This window comes from Rhinatrema bivittatum, chromosome 13, assembly GCF_901001135.1.
Source record: "Rhinatrema bivittatum chromosome 13, aRhiBiv1.1, whole genome shotgun sequence".
Taxonomy (NCBI): Eukaryota; Metazoa; Chordata; class Amphibia; order Gymnophiona; family Rhinatrematidae; genus Rhinatrema; species Rhinatrema bivittatum.
Genome location: NC_042627.1, coordinates 78,310,467 through 78,324,537, shown reverse-complemented (window position 1 = coordinate 78,324,537; position 14,071 = coordinate 78,310,467). Strand labels below are relative to the sequence as shown.

Genomic DNA, 14,071 nt, shown 5'->3' with positions numbered 1-14,071 from the left:
TGATGCCTGCCAGTGCAGTGTTTACTCACCAACAGCAGTGACCATAAGTAGGGCCCTTTGTTTGGGTACTTGCCAGGTTCTTGTGGCCTGGTTTGGCCTCTGTTGGAAACAGGATGCTGGGCTTAATGGACCCTTGGTCTGACCCAGTATGGCAGATATGTTCTTCTGTATTTTATTTTTCCTAGGAATTTCAATGCTAACAAAAATAAATAAATAAGAGGAAAAATAACTTTTCCACCAATTTTCTCCTATTTGTTATAACTGAATTTTCCGATTTATAACTTTATTCCCAGGAAAAATAAAATAAAAACTGAAAATGAAGGTCACTAACAAGAGTAGCAAAACAATGAGGAAAAACTCCCACTGTCCTTCACTGCTACTGTAATGTCTATTAATTTGCTGAAAACAAAGACATACAGTGCATAGATGTACAATAAAACATGAACGTTTTGTTTTTTTTAAAGCCAATTCAAAGAAAAATCTGTTAGTAGTGTTTCCTGGCTGCAGTAAAATGGAGAAATTACTTTACTGATAATTTTGTTTTCCTTAGTGTACACAGATGGACTCAGGACCAATGGGTTATGCTCCCCTGCCAACAGATGGAGACTGAGTCAGATTTCAAAGCAGACATCACCCTAGATACATCCCTGCAGTGACCTCAGCCCTCCAGTATTCTCTTCAAAAGCCATTGTGGACATACTATTGAAAAAACTTGATCTAAAATATGATTAAAAATGGATAACCGTAACTATACTCAACCAATCATAAACACTGAACCTCAGTAATTATACAGATGCCCTGATCTAGGGACTGGATGACAGCTTACCCATAATCACCTGGAATCGATATCCACGCCACGGGCAAATCCTTGGCATCGTTTTTGGGCAGCCGTGGGCGGGTTGCTGAGTCCATCTGTCTACACTAAGGAAAACAAAATTATCAGGTAAATAACTTCTCCATTACCTAGCATGTAGCCAGATGGACACAGGCCCAATGGGATATACAAAAGCTACTCCCGATCGGGGTGGGAGGCTGCCCGCAGTCCAGTTAACACCGCCCTTGCAAAGGCTGAATCCTCTCGGGCCTGTACGTCCAGGCTCAGAATCTGGGGAAGGTCTGCGAGCAGGACCACGTTGCCACTCGGCCGATACTGACGGGAGACAGCAGTCTAGCTTCTGCCCGTGAGACTGCCTGAGCCCTACTGAAAGGTAATGGCTTTCCTGCCTCCACATAAGCTCCTGTGACCACCTCCTTAATCTGAGCGAGCTATGGTAGCCCACGAAGCTGGTTCTCCCCCCTTCCTTCCACCATGAAGGACAAACAGGTGGTCCGTCTTTCGGACCGGTTCTGAAACTTCCAGATACCGCACCAAAAGTCTGACATTCAAATGACGGAGGCGGCGGTATTCTTCTGCATCCTAGTACTTATCTAGGGGTGGCAACAAAATGGACTGATTCAAATGAATCTCCGAGACTACCTTGGGCAAGAAGGATGGAACGGAATGAAGCTGTAACGCTTCTGGAGTCATCCGGAGGAACGGTTCAGAAAGGAGACGTGCTGCCAAAACTTCTAATACTAGATTAAGATTCCACAAGGGAACCGGCCACCATAGGGGTGGTTGGAGGTGCTTCACCCCTGTCAGAAAACGGGCCACGTCCAGATGAGCTGACAGGCGGATTCCATTCACACCTCATCCCAAAACAGGAGAGAGCCGCTACTTGGACCTTCAAGGAGTTAAGGGGCAACTATTTAAGCTGTCCTGCAAAAATTCCAGAATGAGTGGGATTTTGACTGCCCGTGGAGGGACACCTTGTTCCTCGCACCAGGCCTCAAATACCCTCCAAACCCACACTAGGGACATAGAGAACTTCCGCATGCAGAGAAAGGTGACAATTACTGCCGCAGAATATCCCTCGAAGGCCAGACCGTAAGACAGAATAGAGATGGATCCTCGTGAAGGATCGGTCCCTGTTTAGTGGGAGACGCAGGGGGGGGTCTCTACCAGGTCTGCAGACCACAGACGCCTGGGCCAATCTGGAGATACTGGTAGGACTAATCTCCTCCTGTGGTGCTCGATTCTGCAAAGGACCCTGCCCAGCAGGGAGCACAGAGGAAGGGTGGACTGGAATATGTAGGTAGGCCTCGGATAGGTCCAGGGAGGTTAAGAACTCTCCCGATTTCATGGCCATTATCACTGAGTGTGGGGTTTCCATGCGGAAATGATTCACTCGTAGATGTCAGCTGACACTCGAGGTCCAGGATGGGGCAAAAGAAACCTTCCTCCTTTGGTACGATGAAATAGACGGAACACCATCTGTATTTCTCCTGGGGCACAGGTGCTGGGATTATAGCCCTCATCCTGAGGAGCCTTAAAAGTCGTCTCTACTGCCTGCTTCATGTGCTGGGAGTAGCAAGGAATCATGAATCTGTCCCGAGGAGAGCTGTGAAATCCCAGCGTATATCCTTTTCGTATGACCTCCAGTATCCATTTGTCCGAAGTGATCTCAACCCACTTCTGGTAGAAGAGGGACAGTTGACCCCTTATCTCCTCGTTCTGAGGGTGGGTCAGCAAGATTTTTTTTTTTTTTTTTCCAGTTTTCCAAAATACATCAAGAAAAACATTCTTGTGTAGATAGCAGTTTTAAACAATAAACATTACAACTTAACACAATATCCCTTTTTCCGTAAAGAATTCAAGAAAATGCTAAAAACACATTTATTCAATGATGCATACAATATAACTTAACTACAATAATACGATATACTGTTAGACCTTTATTCTGTTTAAATCTATATTGTGTTTGATTATTTTAACTTATGTATGTATATTTGTAAACCGCCTAGACGGACATGTAAATGTCTTATTGTTTGCGGTATATAAAAATTTTTAAATAAATAAAAATAAACAAACATTCTGCTTTAAAGTCCTCGTTTCGGGGAGAGATCCATTACTCTACCTCAGGAATAAACATAATACAATACTGAAATTGCCAAGATCCTATACGGGAGAATTCCTTATTACGGATCCAACTGTGGGTTAATAGTACTTAGCCTTTCATTACAGGAGAGGAAGTTGTTGTCTCTAACGAATACTTTTTTAGGGTCAGCAAAATTTCATTGGAAGGTTCGGGATGAACCTGAAGCAGAGCCTGCCCCTCTCTTGGGCTGTCGACTACAAAAGGACTGAGAACTTCCAAAGAGCTGAGACCGTTACTGCTGCGCTCGGCTTCCTGCACCCATTACCTTTCAGCTGCTTAAGCAGCGAAGACCATACCGGGAAACGGACCAAGGCACACATCTGAGGGATCTCGGAAAAATCGCCTCAGGAATTCTCAACTGGGGGAAGGACCTTTAGGAAGCAGGGCTCAATTTTTTTCTCCAATTTAAAGGTAGAATTTCCTCATAGGGAGAGGTACATCCACCATCTGCTGGAGACTGAGAAATATTGAAGAGCCGAGGTCACTGCAGGGGGTGTAACTAGGGCGACGTCTGCTTTGAAATCTGACTCTGTCTCCATCTGCTGGCAGGGGAACATAACCCATTGGTGCTGAATCCATCTGGCTACATGCTAGGAGATTCACTTTGCACTTATGAGAAGAGAGATTCCTATAGTAAGGGTGAAGATGCGTCAGGGCGGTTTTCCAGGCCAGACTTGTTCAAGCCTCCTGCAACAGGAAGGAAGGGAGAGAAGGCAAGTGGATTTGTGCTGCCTGGGCATGCAGTCTGGGCTGTGTGTGAAGAGACATACAAGTCCAGGAAAAACCCTGGCAAATAAGATTGCGGCTGCCAAGCCCTCTGCCTTTCCATTCTTCTGCCGCCAAAAGCACCGGATCTGTGGCCGGGAGAAGAGCAAGGGGACCAAAATCCCATTGATCATTTTAGTTGTTGTTAAATTTTCTCCTGATGATTTAACTCTTATTAGATAACCTCCTCACGGTTCGTTTGCATTTTCTCCCAAAGAAGCGAGCCCTGCTGCTTACAAGTCAAAATCGAAATACTAGGATTGCACTTATGTGTAAGTACCCTGAAAAGAAATGTTCACACTAACCATGATGGAACGAAGACCTCGTGCACCTGTCTTTCTGTCCAGAGCCAGTCTGGCAATAGCTGTCAGGGCATCCTTCGTGACAGTCAGCTCACACTGCACACAGAGAAACAAGACACGTATGCATCTTTCCAAGATTTTATGTCAAATAACTCGCTTAACCAATCACTCTAGAAACCTTAGCTATTCACAAGCAACCATCATTTGACTTTCCATAGTGAATATGTATAAGCTAAGGTAAAATAAAACTGAACATTTATTTTATTGATTTTTAGATTTAACTCCTCATATAGCCACGGTATACTATAAAAAGCTTCTAACCTCTTCTGAAAAAAAAAAAAAAAAAAAAAAGGCCTGGTGATCTCAGGACTATGCATTTATACTGCCAGAGAGGTCCATGTCTACACTCTAAAGAGATGAACTTCATGAGAAAACTAAGGCAGAGTAGATGGTAGCCTGAGTAACAGTCACTTGTTATTTTTATGTTGTCCACTTATTATTTATGTATGTTAAATTGTGAGCTGCCTAGAGCCTTTGGCAGCATACTTAAGTAGAAATAAATAAATAGATGGTCGGTGTGACTGCTGTACCTTGTCCATGCTGAATAAGGCCTGGTACTGGGGTACAACAGCGTTGCGTGGCTCGGTCAGGATTTGCACCAGTGTTTTCTCATCTAGGCTGTGCAGAGGCACCACTACGGGCAGGCGTCCAACGAACTCCGGAATCATGCCAAACTCGATGAGATCTCGGGCTTCCACGTGTCGCAGCAAGCGATCCTTCTCTTCAAAGTCTTGTGCGGTATTAGAGTCTGAGCTTGTGTTGGCCAGGTCTGCTGCCGCTGCGGCTCTCCGACCTTTCCCCAAGTTAGCTGGTGTCCCGAACCCAAGATACTGCAGACAAAAGGTACGGGGGGAGCAAATTTGATGTTACTTACATTACACTTGCAAAGCTTTAAGAAACATGGTCTGATCTGTATGCAGAAACTCAAACTGGGACCTGACCCAAGACTGTGCTTCAAAAACCTGCATGTATCATGCCATCAGCAGGCTTGAGTCTACGGGGAGGGAGAGAAGACAACCAGAGACCCTGCCAGCCAAAGAGCAGTGCTGGGTGTTTGTTTCAAAAACGGAGACTTCCCTCCAGCCCAGAAAGCATTCCTGTGCTACCTGAGGTGGCAGAATATAGAGCAGAGTGACTTTCAATACATATTACTGGTCAGAAGAGATGTGGCTTTGATATGAAACGAAACGGAGCAACATTGGGGAAGCATACACCAGCATAACAAGTATGAGCCAACAAGAGAGGTTTATTAGGGATTGGTCTCAGACCAGTTAGTTAAACACAACTCTGGCACAAAGATCATCCACCACAGGAAGGAGCGGGTCTGCTATGAAGTTATCAACCTGTCAGATTTGTCTGTCTCAATTATTCTGAAGTAATTGTTATTAAAAGTCTGCAGATGAATGAGGTTGTTGAAGGGTGTCAGCCTCCTCACAGAAGTATGCAGGAGCTCGGCTTTCCTGGGAGAAACCACCACAAATGACTGTTCCCTCTCAATGAGCTCTGACTTTATCATCAACCCCCGAGAACGCAAGCTGATGGAAACGAAGCGTAAAGCTTTTTAAATGTTAGGCCCCAGCAGTATGGAATAAGATTCCAGCTGGACAGAATCCAGTCTGTTTTTAGGAAGACTGCAACTCAGCTTGTTGTGTTGCTTTCTTTTTAAATCTGACATATTTAAGTTGCTGACAATTTTATTAAACTGAAATTCTACTGTAATGTAGTAATATTTGGGTGATATATATTATTGTAAATGCCCATTGCTTATATTTATTGTATTTGTAATAATTTTATTTTGCAATCTGCCATGAGCACCTAATTGGAAAGGGTGGATTATTAAATATGAACAAATAAATCAGTTAAAAGCTTCAGCCCAACTGCTCTTACTAAAATCTGGCCTTGTCTGTTTTACTGTGCACAAGTTGGGCCATGGTAGGGGAACTGCCGCAGGGAACGCTAAGATCCCAAAATAAAGGACTACTGACTGTTCCAACAATACGGAGCACACACCTGACGCATGTAAGATCGTGTGTTTTCCATAGAGGGTCCAAAACTTTGGAATTCCTTACCTGAAATGCTACATATGATAACAGACAGAAAGATTTAAAAGTGAACTAAAGACATGGTTATTTAAAAATGCACACAACCTAATTTAAAACATCAGAATGTAGAAAACTAGAACAAGGCAATGATAAGGGGAATGGAACAACTCCCCTATGAGGAAAGACTAAAGAGGTTAGGACTTTTCAGCTTGGAGAAGAGACGACTGAGGGGGGATATGATAGAGGTGTTTAAAATCATGAGAGGTCTAGAACGGGTAGATGTGAATCGGTTATTTACTCTTTCGGATAACAGAAAGACTAGGGGACACTCCATGAAGTTAGCATGGGGCGCATTTAAAACTAATTGGAGAAAGTTCTTTTTTACTCAACGCACAATTAAACTCTGGAATTTGTTGCCAGAGGATGTGGTTCGTGCAGTTAGTATAGCTGTGTTTAAAAAAGGATTGGATAAGTTCTTGGAGGAGAAGTCCATTACCTGCTATTAAGTTCACTTAGAGAATAGCCACTGCCATTAGCAATGGTTACATGGAATAGACTTAGTTTTTGGGTACTTGCCAGGTTCTTATGGCCTGGATTGGCCACTGTTGGAAACAAGATGCTGGGCTTGATGGACCCTTGGTCTGACCCAGTATGGCATTTTCTTATGTTCTTATGTTCTTATAAGGCAAGAGATATAATTGATACATGATAGTACAATCTCTCGTTAATTTGTTTAAGTACAAAATATGTGAAATTTGTTACTTATTTTATTTTTGTACTTTACTTCTCATGCCTTGATCTTTAATTAATATGTATTTGAGAATTCAGTTGCTAGATGTTACAACTGGTGCTCATGAAACGTATCATTTGCACAGCCCCGAGGAGCTTCACGCAAGCTCGCGAACCTCCCCAAACTTCACGCACCACTAAGTAGTTGTAGAGCTGTAAACTGGCCACCTTCACCCACACCACACACCTTTTCGTTTTTCCTTCGGCTGATGATTCGGTCCAGACCATTGAAAGCACCAGATGCTACAAACAGTATATTCGTCGTATCCACCTGCACAGTCTCCCCACGTAGTTTACGAGAGTTCTTTTCAGGAACATTTACTATGGTACCTTCAAGGAGCTTTAACAAGCCCTAAACAAAAGGAATGGATAACAGCTTTAAAAGAAACCCCCTTAACCCAAGGCCTGCCCCCATAGCTCAGAAACCCTGCAGGCTGTAATAGGGTTACAAGGTAAACCGATACTTCTTGAACCATAGGCGTGAGTTGTGAAGTACCCAATAAAAAAAAGTTACATACAGGTATAAGAAGCCCTTCCCCACAGAGTTTACAAAAGAAAACTGATTCTTACCTGCTAATTTTCATTCTTGTAATACCACAGATCAGTCCAGACCAGTGGGTTTTGCATCCCTACCAGCAGATGGAGGCAGAGAAACAAAACTTTGTTGCGCTGCTACATAACAGAGCGCCACTTGCATTCCCTCAGTATTGACCTGTACCCAAGACAAGATTAAACTAAACACCCCTCGAACGGCAAAATCAAAGGATTGGAAACACCTAACAAGCAAAACTTTGCGCGTCCGCAACGAAAGAAGACAAGAACTGAAAAACACTGCATATCCTGCCCAACAAAAATATTCCTCCTTTTCTTCTTTTTTTTTTGGAACACGGCAGGAAAAAATCCAGTCTATCGGAGTCAAATGGGCGGGCCTCTGGAATTACAGGAACAAATATTAGCAGGTAAGAACCAAAATGTTCCTTTCCTGAACATACCCAGATCAGACCAGACCAGTGGGATGTACCCAAGCACCCCTGAACTGGGCGGGAAACTGAAAGACCTGCGCGCAGAGCACTCTCAAAGGACGCCTCGTCTTGCGCCCTCACATCTAGCAGATAATGCCTGCTGAACGTATGAATCAAGGACCACACCGCAACCCTACAAAAATCTCTTGTGGTGACAGAAGCAGACACTCAGCCAAGGACGCAGCCTGCGCTCTCAAGCCCACAGGGATCTGCCACCTTTACAAATGTACCTCCCTAAGCCAACGAGAGATGGTAGCCTTAGAGGCTTTGTCCCCCTTTTTCACTCCACTGTACAAGACAAAGATGATCATAATGGTGAAAAGCATTCGTGACTTCTAAATAGCGTACAAGGATCCGCCGCACATCCAAAAGATGCAACTCCCTATCCTGAGGGGAATCTCTCGACCACTCCAGAAACCCCAGTAGCTCCACCATCTGACGTGGAAGGACGAGACCACTTTTGGCACAAAGGAAGGCACTGTTTGCAACGACACCCTGTCGCTGTAAATCCGCAAAAACTGGTGTCTGAAGCTCCGAAATCCTTCTAGCAGAGCAAATAGCCATCAAAAACACAGTCTTCAGCGTCAAATCCTTCAGGGTCACTCTCCATAAAGGCTGAAATGGGGATCCGCACAGGACGTGGAGAACCAGGTTTAGACTCCAATCCAGACAAGTTTTACGCACTGGAGAACACAAATGCTTTACCCCCTTAAGGAACCTGATAACATTCAGATGAGCGGCAAGAGTTTGCCCATGACCCTTGCCCTTTAGCGCTCCCAAGGCTGCCACCTGTACACGAAGCGAGTTGTAAGCTAAACCCTTGGACAAACCGGGCTGCAGAAAGTCTAAAATATGCAAGATATCCATCTCCAGGGGATACAGCAGACGCTGAAGACACCACCCCTCAAAAACCTTCCAGACCCTAACATTTGCCATGGACGTAGCCGATCTTCTAGCCTGCAGAAGCATGGAAATGACTTGTTCAGAACAACCCTTCAAATGCAGCCTCCGCCGCGAGACAGAAGTGATCCTCCCATTCCAATAACATGGGCCCCTGCCTGAGTGGACCTTCTTCCGTGAGCTGCACCAGATATGCGAACAACGGTCTATGAGGCCACTCTGGTGCCACCAGCCTCGGAGTGTCGAGGGAGCCAGATCCCCTGGCTATCGGATCTTCCGGTACATTGAGGATGAAGCCCAGTCAGGGGTATCCAACCCCCTCAATCGCCCACGCCTAACACCTCAGGGAGCTTCTGTTGCCTCTATACCTTTAAAAAAAAAAAAAAAAAGGAGAAATGATTCTAACTAACATCTAGACTGCAGGTTTGCACCTCTACCATCTGCTGGTGTCATAGAAATACTGAGGGACTGCAGGTGGCACTCTCTGTTATGTAGCAGTGCATCAAAGTTTTGTTTCTCTGACTCCATCTGCTGGTAGGGATACAAAACCCACTGGTCTGGACCGATCTGGGTATGTTCAGGAACATAGGATTTGCCCTAAGTCAAATGTATCAGTGGGGAAAAAAAAATGATTTAAATCAGTGTTGGAGAAACTATGGCATGTGGGCCAAATCTGAGCTATCAAGACCTTTCTTCTGGTCCACCTATTCCTTGCAAACGCTGCATTATGTGCAGCCCAGTGATGCTCTGACTTGCCTGCCCGTGTCTCAGATGACAAAGAGCCAAGCTGTCGCCCATCAGGCACATCAGCAGGCTGGTCAGAGCATTGGCATAATGGACTTCAGGCAACATATTTCAAACATACAATCATGCTGTCTAACATGCTGGCAGGGTTCACCCCCCCCGCCCGTGCCAGCAAGGAGAGGCCTTGCTGGGTCCAGTGGTAACCAGCTGGCAAGTAGATGACAACATCCTGGGGAGAAGGGGTGAGTAATATGGATTCTAACTAAAAGGAAAGGGGTACGAGCAAGAGACTGAAAGAGGGTGAGAGGTGCGTGAAGCGGAAGAGAGAGAAGGAAGGGAAGGAGCTGAGGGTGGTAAGTGACAAATAGAGGGAGAGGGTGAGTGACAGAGGAGGAAGGCAGTGAGTGGAAAGGGGTGAGAATGAAGAAACAAGAGGGTGAAAAAGAAAAAGGTGAGTGAAAGTGAGGGGGAGAATGACTGAAGGGGAAAATAAGGGATAGCGGGGAGGGGGTGAGTGACAAAGATGAGTAAGGGAAAGGAAGTAGAAAAAGGGTATGAGAAGAAAGGAGGGTGAGTGAGTACAAGAGAGAAGGTGGAAGTTTGTGTGTCCCCCATTAATCCACTACAATCTAAGGGTGAATGGAAATGGAATTTTTTAAAAATCCTTATTAGTTTTAATTACTGGGTGTTGAGATGTTCTAATTGATTTTTGGGAAATGTTTAAATCTTTATCCTTATTCTTCATTTTTAGATATTGTTCTACTTATCTGTTTTGAAATATTCATTTTTATTAGTATGTTTCCGATTATGATTGATGATTTATGAGGCATGGTGATGTCTCTGTTTTTGCACTGTTGTACTGCTTAGGAGTCTGGCTTGCAGTGGTTTCCAGTGCAGTGCTTTGTCTGCACCTTACTATTTGTGCTTTATGGTCTTTATATTCTAATTTGGCGAGGGTCTGTGTGTTCTGCATATGTGACGGAGGTGAGGTCTGCTAGCCGGGAAATCGCTTTGTACCTCTTGCCCTTAAAATGTATCTCTGGGTTGAAGGTTTTGCTGATTTTGGTAGAGGCTGGGATCCATGAACACAGGGGATCCTCAGGTGCTTAAGCCTGTTGGATATTGAAATGCCTGCAGAAAGTGCTGGGGGTTTGACTGCATTGTCAAAAAGCTCCAAGGGGAGATCCCTTCCCCCCCCCCCCCCCCCCCCACTGCCCCCTGGTCTTCTGGCTCACAGCTCACTACTTTAACTACTATGCCACTCCCTCTTCCTTTATGAAACAGGCAGTAAAAGTTTAAAAACTAACCCAAATTGTTAAGATTAATCTTGCTTTTCATCATAACATTGTCCTCTTATAGACGCCCAACAGAGGCCTGAGGCAGTTGTTCTTTAAAGTTATTCCTATGGGCTGGCCCCATGGCTCATGCTGCCATGTGGAGGATCTGGGTTTGATGCTCCAGGCCAGGCCTCTGCTTTCTGGGCTAGCTGAACTAGGAATGCTGGCAGGAGAGGAGAGGAGTGGCCAGATTTAGAGCTCATGATTGCCCTATTCCAGAAAGAACTCTGGTGTGTGAGTCCCAGCCAAGGACTGGACGAGGCAAGTTGGGAAGGGATACACAATAGGGAGCAGGAGGAAACACAATCGTTGCTATACATGGTTTCACTCAGTACAAGAGAAGAAGGATTTCCCCGGGCTTATTCTTACTGACCCAATGTAGTACGGAAAACATTCATGATCAGCAGGCCTAGACATTTGTGATGGGCATTGCAGAATTCCATACACAGTCAAAAGTTAAAAAGCAATAATCAGTTTCCTACTCACCTGCTGAACTCCTTCACCGCCTACATCCCGTAACTGGTGAATGCCTGGAACACTGCCAATCTTATCCACTTCATCCAGAAATACAATCCCTAGAAGCAACCAGGAGTGACAACAGGCTACCTTCTGTATTACAAAATGGACTTTATTCATTAACACCATGCTTTGTACATGTATTCTTCTACATTGTTGTTGTTCAGCCCTTGTTATATGTTATGTCATCCCCATTGTTGTATTTTATTCTCTCATCTATATCTTATATTTGATTTGAAGATACTTGTTATTTGTAACTTTTTCCCCAATTTTGGTTCGATGTAAACCGGCGTGATAAGATTCTTAGTCTTGAACGTCGGTATAGTAAAAAAAAAAAAAAAAAAAAAAAAAAGATGTAAATAAATCTGATCACCTCACTTGTTCCATTTTCCAGATCATTTATGAATATATTAAATAATTCAGGTCCCAGCACAGATCCCTGTGGTACTCCACTGACTTTTCTCCCTTTGGAAAACTGACCACTTAGTCCTATTCTCTGTCTTAACTAGTTACTAATCTACAATAGGATACTGCCTCCAACCCCATGGCTTTTTACTTTTCCTAAGATGTATTTATTTTTAATTTTTATATACCGACATTCTTGCATACAATGCAAATCAGGCCGGTTTACAGTGAAACTGAATAAGCAGGAAATATAATTCCTTAGTCTAATACATTGAACATCTAAAACGAAACAAATGTTAACAAAACAAAAACCTAAACAACTTTAATAAAGGTGTCTTGAAGGATTTTGCCAAATGTCTTCCGAAAAACCAAATACTTCAACCTGACTATCCTCATGTCGTGACCAGCTGTCAGTTTTCTGGAGCATATTTTTGGGTCAGGACTGCAGGCCGCATTACAATACAGAAGCTACTGTGCTGCAGGTAATCACTAATTTTACCATAGAACACGGTGTGCTCGGTTTGAAAACAGCAGCCCTTTATGCTTTTTTATGGTGTGGAAAGTACAGAATTTGTATAAGGTTAACAGCCAGCTTTACTTAAAACTGTGACGTCCATAACCAGGGAAATACATCTGCCAAAGCAGGTCAGTCAGCTGCTATTAAGCGACACTGGACCTTATTCTATAAAGGCTGTTTCCATGGGCACAAAAAAAGAAAAACGTCAAAATCTCTGAAGACAGCTTTCACTTTTGAAGGTGCATGCACAGGATGAACAGAGGTTTGTGGCATATGGGTCACTCACATTTCTTCCAAAAGTACAATGCAACTAGGTATTAATAGTGTTGGGTAAATTGGAATTAAGGCGATAACGTCCCTGGCACAGGCAGCACCAAATCTCAGAAGCCTTTACTTGTTAGCTATGCTTTTATCCCTCCTACCTTTACCAGTTTATTTGTTCAGCTTAGTCCCTCACATACGGCTATTCAGGGATCCGACTGCAGCTATTCTACTCCCCAGAATACAAGCGTTTATTTGAACTGTAAGAGTGTCTGAATATGGCCCTTTGATACTTGGCTGGCTACTGGCATGACTGTCACAGTACAGTTACCCTGCTCACTTCAAGGCTGAGGGGCACCAATACTGGCAGTGCCCATGACACTGCATGAAGGCGGAAGGGCATCTGCCTTAGAACGCACCTTGCTGTGCTTTGTCCACACTGTAATTGGCATCCTGCAGCAATTTGGCAACAACAGATTCAATGTCTTCTCCCACGTAGCCAGCCTGGGTCAGAGTAGTACAGTCACAGATTGCAAAGGGAACATCCAGACATTTAGCTAGAGTCTGAGCCAGCAGAGTTTTGCCTAAAACAAAAAATGTAACTGTTTCAAATGGATGACATCTTCTTTAAACCGCTGCATCAAAATGTCAGTCCATGTCCGATGTACTTATTTTAAAGACTCATACACAGTAGGAACAACGAATCGGGGCCCAGGCATCACAGTACTGCGGGAATAATGATAAATGCTACTAAATACATGATCAGAGGTGGTGCTGCTTGCCAACCAGCTCCCAGCTGTGCATTCTTCTATACCCTTTGGTGATATCACATTCTGAAGAAGACATTACGTCATCATGAGATGGAATGATTAACAAGGAGCCTAGTCTCAGTCCTCGCAATAGTGAGATTGCCCAGAAAATGCATTCAGGCAGTAATTTACAGCCATGTCAGGCTGAGCAGCCACACTCATGGGCCATGGTTCTGAGCAGGCTCCTTTGTTGTTGGCTCTGATCTTAACCCACAGGTACTAGTTTGGACTGGGACATGCATAGAGAGGCTGCTGTGCCAGCAAATCCCCTGTAAGCTGGGCTGGGAAACACCAGTACAGATGAAGTGTTGGAAGAGGGACCTTACAGTGCTTCTCAGAATGGCCACCTGTCTGTGAACATTTCCTGCAGCTGGACTCTTGGCACACAACTCTCAAGTCTGATAGTATAGTTACCCCTCATCAAATTTTTCTGGGCTCAGTTTGATAGCTGGAAAGGTCTCATCTTGATAAAAGATACTCAATTTCAGACCACCATAAATACAAAAAAGTAAACATTATGTTCTCTGAAATCAAAAGATGAAGCCCCACAAACTGCAAATGAGAACAAGATCTCAGAGACTGGAAAGCTTCCTAACACTTTCAACAGATCTCAAAATGCTGTGC

At 44.1% G+C, this 14,071-nt stretch overlaps 1 protein-coding gene across 3 annotated transcripts in view; it reads right to left on the bottom strand.

Moving 5' to 3' along the window:
- CLPX (caseinolytic mitochondrial matrix peptidase chaperone subunit) overlaps positions 1–14,071 on the bottom strand; it is a 58,963-nt gene that overhangs the window by 2,436 nt on the left and 42,456 nt on the right. For all 3 annotated transcript variants that reach the window (XM_029575514.1, XM_029575512.1, XM_029575515.1), the window contains 5 exons: positions 13,058–13,222; positions 11,426–11,514; positions 7,124–7,288; positions 4,636–4,935; positions 4,049–4,141 (listed from right to left, as the gene is read on the bottom strand). In XM_029575514.1, coding sequence (XP_029431374.1) covers positions 4,049–4,141; positions 4,636–4,935; positions 7,124–7,288; positions 11,426–11,514; positions 13,058–13,222 — 812 coding nt within the window. The remainder of the gene's footprint in view (positions 1–4,048; positions 4,142–4,635; positions 4,936–7,123; positions 7,289–11,425; positions 11,515–13,057; positions 13,223–14,071) is intronic.